Here is an 8,510-nt window from a genome sequence, read left to right as displayed (position 1 = left end):
GGCCATGGTAGAGGCTGAGCTCGCACTATAGCTAGAGAAACACCTATGGAGCCACCAGTTTCTCCAGCTGAGGAGCAGGTTCCAGACACTATCGAGCATGTGGGACCAGCTCAGGCACCAGCGGTACCTATTGTTATTCTTGGCCTTTAGGATGATTTGGCTCAGATTTTGACTGTGTGCACGAGCCTGGCTTGGGTGGTTTCCATCCTAGTTACACCAGCTACCTCACAGGCTAGGGGAGGTGCCTAGACTCCTACCGCCTGTACTCCAGAGCAGCTAGCTCAGTGTCATCAGAAACCGGGGGTGTTACCAGTTCAACCGATTGATGCTGATCGGGCCGAGTTTGGTCCACCTATAAGTGATGAAAAGCAGATGAGGTTGGAGCAATTTTGGAGGCTTAAGCCTCTAGAGTTCGGCAGAGGGGAGTTAGATGATGCTCATGATTATCTAGACTGGTGTCAGTGGATTCTTCGTACAACGGGTATTTTGGACACTAGTGTGGTTGCATTTACTACTTTTTAGCTGAGTGGGATAGCTTACAAGTGGTGATAGACTTATGAGTTAGGTAGGCCAGCTGGCGTAACACTACTAACATAGCATGAGTTCTTGATTCTCGTCTTAGAGAAGTTTGTTCCACAGACTCGCAGAGAGGAGTTGCGTAAGGAGTTTGAACATCTACGCAATGAGGGTATGATTGTGACCCAGTACAAGATGAGATTTACAAATTGGCACGTCATGTAATATGATTGGTTCCCACTAAGAGGGAGAAGATCAGGAGGTTCATTGATGGCCTCAACTATGGTTTACGTTATAGTATGGCTCGAGAGGTTGCGACGGATGCTAGGTTTGACCAAGAGGAGCGTGAGGCCAAGAGGCCTCGTGGTTTAGGTGGTTTCGGCAGTGCCTCATCTGGAGGCCAGTCACATTATAGTAAAGGTTGTCATTCTAGACCCGTTCAGACAGCTCGTCATATTCCTCGTGGTTCTTCAGTTGACCATAGTTCCTACAATGTACGCCCAGCTCAGTTATCATTTAGTGCACTGTCGGCATAGATTTTCTACCTGTGCTCCTTCTACACAGGTTACCACAGGTAGCTCTTCGGGTTATCAGGGTCAGCAGCTATATAGAAGGGGTTGTTATGAATGTGGAGATTTGAGTCATCTTAAGAGAGATTTCCCTAGACTATTAAGTAGGATATCATAGAAAAGCTCTCAGCATATGATGTTAGAACTAGTAGCTACACCACCCGCACAGCCAGCTCCGGGTGGGGCTCAGTCAGCACGAGGTCTCCCTAGAAGAAGAGGTCATTCAGGCAGTGGTCAGGCCTATTTATATGCAATTCCCGCCAAGCCATATGTAGTTACTTCCGACGCCGTGATTACAAGTATTGTATCTGTGTGCCACAGGGATGCTTCAATGTTATTAACCCTGGTTCCACTTATTCATATGTGTGATCATACATTTCTCATTATTTGGATATGCCTTGTGATTCTTTAGTTATGCTTGTTTATGTATCTACATCAATGGGTGATTCTATTATTGTAGATCGTGTGTATCGGTCGTGTGTGATGGCTCTTGGGGGTTATGAGATGAGAGTTGATCTTTTATTGCTTAGCATCGTTGATTTTAACGTGATTTTGGGCATCGATTGGTTGTCTCCACGGCACGCTATTCTTGATTGTCACGCTAAGACCGTGACGTTGGCAATGTCGAGGTTTCCTAGGGTTGAGTGGAGAGGTTCCCTAGAATATATTTTGAGTAGGGTGATTTCATACTTGAAGGCTCAACGGATGGTTGAGAAGAGATGTTTGGCATACTTGGCCTTTGTGAGGGATGTTAGTGTTAATACTCCTACCGTTGAGTCAGTTCGTATAGTGAGAGACTTTGCAGATGTGTTTCCAGAAGATCTGTCGGGCATGACACCTAATAGGGACACTAATTTTGGTATTGATCTGGTGTCAGGCACTCAACCCATCTGTATTTCACCGTATCGTATGTCCCATATACAGTTGAAGGAACAACTGCAGAAGCTACTTGATAAGGGCTTCATCGGGACTAGTGTGCCGCCTTAGGGTGCACCTGTTCTATTTGTGAAGAAGGATAGTACTATGAGCATGTGTATTGACTACAAGTAGTTGAACAAAGTTACTATTAATAACAAGTAACCACTATTGCGTATTAATGACTTATTTGATCAGCTTCAGGGTGCTAGGGTGTTCTCGAAGATTGATTTGAGGTTGAAGTATCATCAGTTGAAGATCCGGGATTTATTCATTCTAAAGACGACATTCACAACCCGCTTTGGTGACTATGCGTTTCTAGTGAGTTCTTTTTGGCTGACCAATGCCCTGATAGCCTTTATGCTCTTGATGAATAGTGTATTTCAATCTTATCTTGATTCCTTCATCATAGTTTTCATTGAGGATATATTGGTGTATTCACGTTGCTAGAAGGATCATGAGCAGCATCTGAGGATCGTGCTCCAGACTTTGAGGGAAAAAATGTTATATGCTAAATTCTCCAAGTGTGAGTTTTGGCTTTATTTGGTGGCATTTTTGGGGCACATGGTGTCCAATAAGTGGATTAAGGCAGATCCGAAGAAGATTGAGGCAATTTAGAGTTTGCCCAGACCATCTTCTGCTATTGAGATATTGAGTTTCCTTGGTTTGGTTGGGTATTATTGTCGTTTTGTGTAGGTTTTCTCATCTATTACTGCACCTTTGACTAGATTGGCCCAAAAGGGTACCCCATTTACGTGGTCTGATGAGTTTGAGGAGAGCTTTCAGAAGCTCAAGACTGCTTTGACTACAACTCCAGTACTTGTTTTACCTTTAGGATCGAGTTCTTATACGGTATATTATGATGCCTCTCGAATTGGCATTAGATATGTGTTTATGCAGGAGGGTAGAGTTATTGTTTATGTTTCGCGTTAGTTGAGGCCACACGAGAAGAACTACCCTGTTCATAATTTGGAGTTGGCAGTTATTGTTTGCAAATTTAAGATTTTGAGGCGTTATCTTTATGGTGTGTCTTGTGTTGTATTTATGGATCATAGAAGTCTCCAGCGCTTATTCAAGCAAATGGATCTGAACTTGAGGCAACAGAGGTGGTTAAAGCTACAAAAAGACTATGATATTACCATTCTTTATTACCCGGGAAAGGCTAATATGGTGGCTGATGCCTTTAGTAGGAAGGCCGAGAGCATGGGGAGTCTTGCTTATATTCTAATTGGGGATAGACCGTTAGCATTGGATGTTCAGGCATTAGCAAATCTATTTGTGAGGTTGGATATTTCGGAGCCTAGCCGGGTTCTTGCTTGTGTGGTTTCACGATATTCTTTGTTTGAGCACATCAAGGCATGTCAGTATGGCGATCCCCATTTGCTTGTCCTGAAGGACATAGTGTCGCACGATGGTGATAAAGAGGTTAATATTGGAGATGATGGGGCATTGAGGATTCAGGCTCGGATCTGTGTTCCAAAAGTGGATGGGTTGCGTGATTTGATTCTTGAAGAGGCCTATAGTTTGCGGTATTCCATTCATCCGGTTGCTGCGAAGATGTATTAGTATTTGAGGCAGCACTATTGGTGGCGGAGGATGAAGAAAGATATTGTTGAGTATGTTGCTTGGTGTTTGAACTGTCAGCAGGTGAGGTACCAGCATCAGAGACTCGGTGGTTTGCTCCACAAACTTGATATTCTAGAATGGAAGTGGGAGAGTATCACGATGGATTTTGTAGCTGGACATCCATGGACCTTGAAGAAATTTGATGTCGTATGGGTTATTGTGGACAGACTGACCAAGTCTGCATATTTCATTCCAGTTGTGACTACCTACTCTTCCAAGCAGCTGACTAGGATTTACATTCGTAAGATTGTTTACCTTCATGGTGTACCGGTGTCTATTATCTCGAATCAAGGCACTCAGTTCACATTGTAGTTTTGGAGAGAGATGCAGCGAGAGTTGGGCACATGGGTCGAGCTAAGTACATCATTTCATCCCCAAATGGACGGGCAGTCCGAGCGCACTATTTAGATATTGAAGGATATGTTATGTGCCTGTGTTATTGATTTCGGGGGGTTCATGGGTTCCGTTTCTTCCATTGGTAGAGTTCGTGTACAATAACTTTCAATCGAGTATCCATATGGCTCCTCACGAAGCCTTATGTGGGAGGAGATGTCATTCTCCAGTTTGTTGATTTGAGCCTAGGAAGGTTAGGTTGTTAGGAACTGATTTGGTTCGTGATGCTTTAGAGAAGGCGAATTTCATCTAGGAGTGGCTTCGTACAGCACATTCCAGGCAAAAGAGTTATGCATACAGGAAGGTTCGTGATGTTGCATATATGGTGGGTGAAAAGGTTCTGCTTAGAGTTTTGCCCATGAAGGGTGTGATGATTTTGTGGAAGAAGGGAAAGTTGAGACGTAGGTATATTGGTTCTTTTGAGGTGCTTGAGAGAGTTGGAGAGGTGGCCTACAGACTTTCAATGCTACCTAGTCTATCACGTGTTCACCTAGTATTCCATGTTTCTATGCTCAGGAAGTATTATGGTGATCCATCACATGTTTTGGACTTCAACACAGTGCAACTAGATGGGAATTTGACTTATGATGTGGAGTCGGTGGTGCCAGTTCGGAAGTTGAGGTCGAAGAATATAGCTTCGGCGAAGGCTCACTAGATAGGTCAGCCAGTTGAGGGGGCTACTTGGGAGATCAAGCGGGAGATACGGAGCAGATATCCACACATAATTGAGACGCTAGGTATGATTTTAGACCCGTTCGAGGAAGAATAGTTTTTTAAGCGGGGGAGAATGTAAAATCCTAATCGGTCATTTTGAGTATTTTTGCCTCGTTTCCCCTATTTTATGCTTTACTTATGTGTGTTTGTGGTTACGCGACTTGATAGTGTGATTAGTTTGATTTCGGGAAGTTTTCAGAGTGAATAAGGGTTTTTAGTCTCAAGGTTGGAAGCTTACGTTGAAATATTTGATCGGAGTTTGACTTTTGTGTGGACGACTCCGGAATGAAGTTTTGATGGTTCCAATAGTTTCGTGTGGTAATTTATGAGTTAGGCATATGTCCGGATTTTGATTTGGAGGTCCGTAGATTGATTTGATTTTGGTGAAAGTTGGAGGTTTGGAAAGTTGAGAAGTTTGACAGAGAGTTAACTTTGTTGATATCGGGTTTGGATTTTTGTTGCGGAAGTTGGAATAGGACCGTTGTGTCATTTGGAGTCGATTTGATATGGTTCGACATGAGTCTTGGAAGTTGAAAGTTCATTAGTTCATTAGGCTTGAATTAGGATGTGATTTGTAGTTTTGATGTTGTTTTGGATGATTTGTGGTCTCGAGCAAGATCATTTGATGTTTTGGGATTGGTTGGGTGATTGGACGGGGTCCTTGGGGCCTCAAGTGTGATTCAGATGGGTTTTGGACCATTTCGCTATGTGTGGGATTGCTGATCTGATGTCTGGTGTCTTATTCATCTCGATGGCAACACTTGGGTCGTGTTCGCAAAGGTCTTTTTGGTGGCATGCCTTTTTCCTCTACGCATTTACGAAAGGTGGATCGCGTTCGTGGAGCTTAGTATTATGATATTCGTGTGTTATGTTTTTTAAGTCAAGAGAGTTGTGGAACAAAAGTTGGCAAAGATCATCACAAGTTACATTCATAAATATGCTGAAAATTAGGTCAAATGTAGATGAGCGTTTCTGTTAATGTACTTAGAATTACCAGATGATTTACCTACCAAATTGAAGATCTAAGAGTCTAGTTTCCAATAGATTAAACCGTTCATTGATACAACATTGGAGAAGAGAGATATTCGCGTTTTCGTGAGACTATGCAGACTTGTAGGTGACAAGTAGGTGCATCACCTACTTGCCAAAAGGAGAGGCCTCAATTAAAAGCTCCTAAAGTCAGCCAAGAGAGGAATTTTAAGGGCTTATTAACTCATTTCTTTCACTTATCTTTGAGAACAAGAAAACCAGATTGAACCCCTGCAACTCCTCCCCAAAAATCCCACACAAACCCTAGGTTATTTCAGGTGTTACGATGTGATTCTAGCGCCGAAAACCCCGGACAGTTTGCTAGTTTCTATTTCTCCTTCTTGTAGCTGCATTGGGGGACTGATTTTGGATGAATAAAGACTAGGTTTCGTGGGTTCTACTCAGTCGAAGGTAAGTTTATGCTTCTCCTTACATTATCTATGCTTGTATGAGTTGTAACTCGATCATAAAGACTAGACCTAACAAGTTTCGAAAGAGTGGTATGATGTTTGTTGTTGCGTCACTGTTGGCTGGTTGTAAACTTATTTTTAAGTTGAATTCATGTATTGTTTATAGGATAAGAGGCTTAATTATGTATTTTTGGTTGTGTTTCTCAATTTGAAAGAAAAGACAAGTCGAAACGTGTTTTAGTAAACTGAAAAATTAGTTTTGAGTTGTTTAACTTGTGGGACTATTTTGTGGGTTGTTTCATGTTGCTGTTGGGTTGTCTCTTTTGCTACTATTTTTGTGGACTTTTGGAGGAGAAGTGTTTGGAGAAACACCACATAATGGCAGGGTGGTTGCTTGTCGTTCGTCATTACATTATTGGGTAGTTTGACACTACTAGGATTGTCATTTTGTGTATGAACTAATTGGGGTGTGTGGGATGTTTCGTGATATTTTGTGATGGATATAAGGTTGGGAAACTAATGTATACATGTTGTTATTGCTTTGTTCTTGTTGTTGTTGGTATTATGTCGAATTGGGAGGAAGTAAAGATTATAGGGGAAATGTTGCCAGTTTTAGTATAAAATAAGCTTGTTGTTCGTTATGAGATAGTTATACCTTCCATATCTTGATGATAGTGTTGTTATCGTTGTTGTAGATTAAGGTGCAACGAGACAAGTTTAACATGGTTATTGGAGAGATTGTGATAAGGTATGTTAAGGCTAAACCCTTCCTTCATTTTGGCATGATCTCCTAACTACATGCGTTTGATAACGAGACATAAAGAGAAGACCGTACTCCTGAATTTATGTACATTATCCTAGTCTCATAAGTTACTGTACTCTCCCTTATCGGGGCTTTATATTCAGTTAATTATTGTCTTCTTCTAGTCAAGAGAGCAGAGGTTCTATATAATATATATATATATATATATATATATATATATATATATATATATATATATATATATATATATATATATATATATATATATATATGTGCATAGTATTTTCACCACCATGGAGCTATAATCAGTGGGAAGGCCCCTATCGGGCAACCTCTGATCAGATGGTAAGTTCTATACCGAGCCTATTGTGGCCGAGTGCCTATGAACGAACTCAGAATGGCCGAGATACAGAGCCTAGTATGGCCAAGCGCCTATGAGCGAGCCTACTACGGTAGAGCATTTATATGTACCGAGCCTTATAGGGTCGGACAGCTATTTTACTTACTATATTAAGAGAGTTGAGTCAATATCAGTAGGTAAGCATATCTTGAAATCATCTTTGACTCTCAGTACTTTCAGTTATTATATTATCAGTTCAGTTTCAGCTTTCAGTTATTTTGTTGGCTTACATACTCGATACATTATTTCTTACTGACGTCCTTTTTGCTGGGATGCTGCATTTTATGCCTGCAGGTCCTGATAGACAGCTGGATAAACCTTTCCAGTAGACAAAGCCAAATATCAGCTTGGTTGGTAAGCTCCACTTCCCCGGAGTTACCAGGTCTAGACTTTGGAGTCCATTTTCTTATACAGGTTGATGGGTAGGTCGAGGCCCTGTCCCGACCATGATATAGTCATCTCTAGAGGCTTGTAGACGAGTCATGTATATTTTGTATATCAGTAGATGTTCATGGCGGCTTCGTCGGCCTGCACAGTTATATATATCAGCTTTTGGGTATGTTTACCTCTCAGATAAAGAGACGTTATTTTCAGATGATTCAGAATCATCATCCTAAGTTGAGGGTTACCCCTACAGAGTTCATAGCTACAGAGTGGTACGCTCGAGCCGAGTATGGCATCGGGTGCCAGCCATGCCTCCCTAGGTTTGGGGTGTGACACAAATGTACTCTATTTTTCGAGGGTTTTGTTCATTTTAACATATTTTGAGTTGTAAAGCTCGGATTTGGGCGATGTTGGAGGAGATTTTCATGATTTGGATTGGGGTAAGTATTTATGACTTGGATTTGTTTATATTCCATAATTCCGTCTTTGTTTTTAACATTTAATTGGTGAATTAAAGTGAAGAAATTGGGAATTTTAGAAAAAACTTTCCTAAAGTTTAAGTTTAGGATTTGATGGTCGATTTAAGGTCAGAACGGGATAAAATTATTATGGTTGGTCTCATAATATAATGGGTGTTTGGAATTTGTGAGTTTGGTTGGGTTCTGATGTGCAAGCCCACAGTTGACCTTTTAGGTTGACTTTTTGATTTTGGTTAAAGATCTTATCTTTGTCAATTGGAACTGATTCCTATGGCTTTTATTGATTATATTAAGTTATTTTTGCTATATTCG

At 41.3% G+C, this 8,510-nt stretch overlaps 1 protein-coding gene across 1 annotated transcript; it reads left to right on the top strand.

The window, feature by feature from the left end:
- The first annotated feature begins 1,523 nt into the window (after positions 1 to 1,523).
- On the top strand, positions 1,524 to 2,072 carry LOC138901433 (uncharacterized). The gene has a single exon (XM_070189195.1). It carries the CDS (start codon positions 1,524 to 1,526, stop codon positions 2,070 to 2,072), a length of 549 nt encoding a protein of 182 aa, XP_070045296.1.
- Positions 2,073 to 8,510: the final 6,438 nt, after the last annotated feature.

Source organism: Nicotiana tomentosiformis, chromosome 11, assembly GCF_000390325.3.
Source record: "Nicotiana tomentosiformis chromosome 11, ASM39032v3, whole genome shotgun sequence".
Taxonomy (NCBI): domain Eukaryota; kingdom Viridiplantae; phylum Streptophyta; class Magnoliopsida; order Solanales; family Solanaceae; genus Nicotiana; species Nicotiana tomentosiformis.
The sequence above is the reverse complement of the archived record's forward strand: the minus strand, read 5'-3'. Positions and strand labels throughout refer to the sequence as shown.

Excerpts from the sequence above, each read along its gene's own strand:
- LOC138901433 (XM_070189195.1), top strand. The coding sequence starts at position 1,524 with ATGGGTGATTCTATTATTGTAGATCGTGTGTATCGGTCGTGTGTGATG.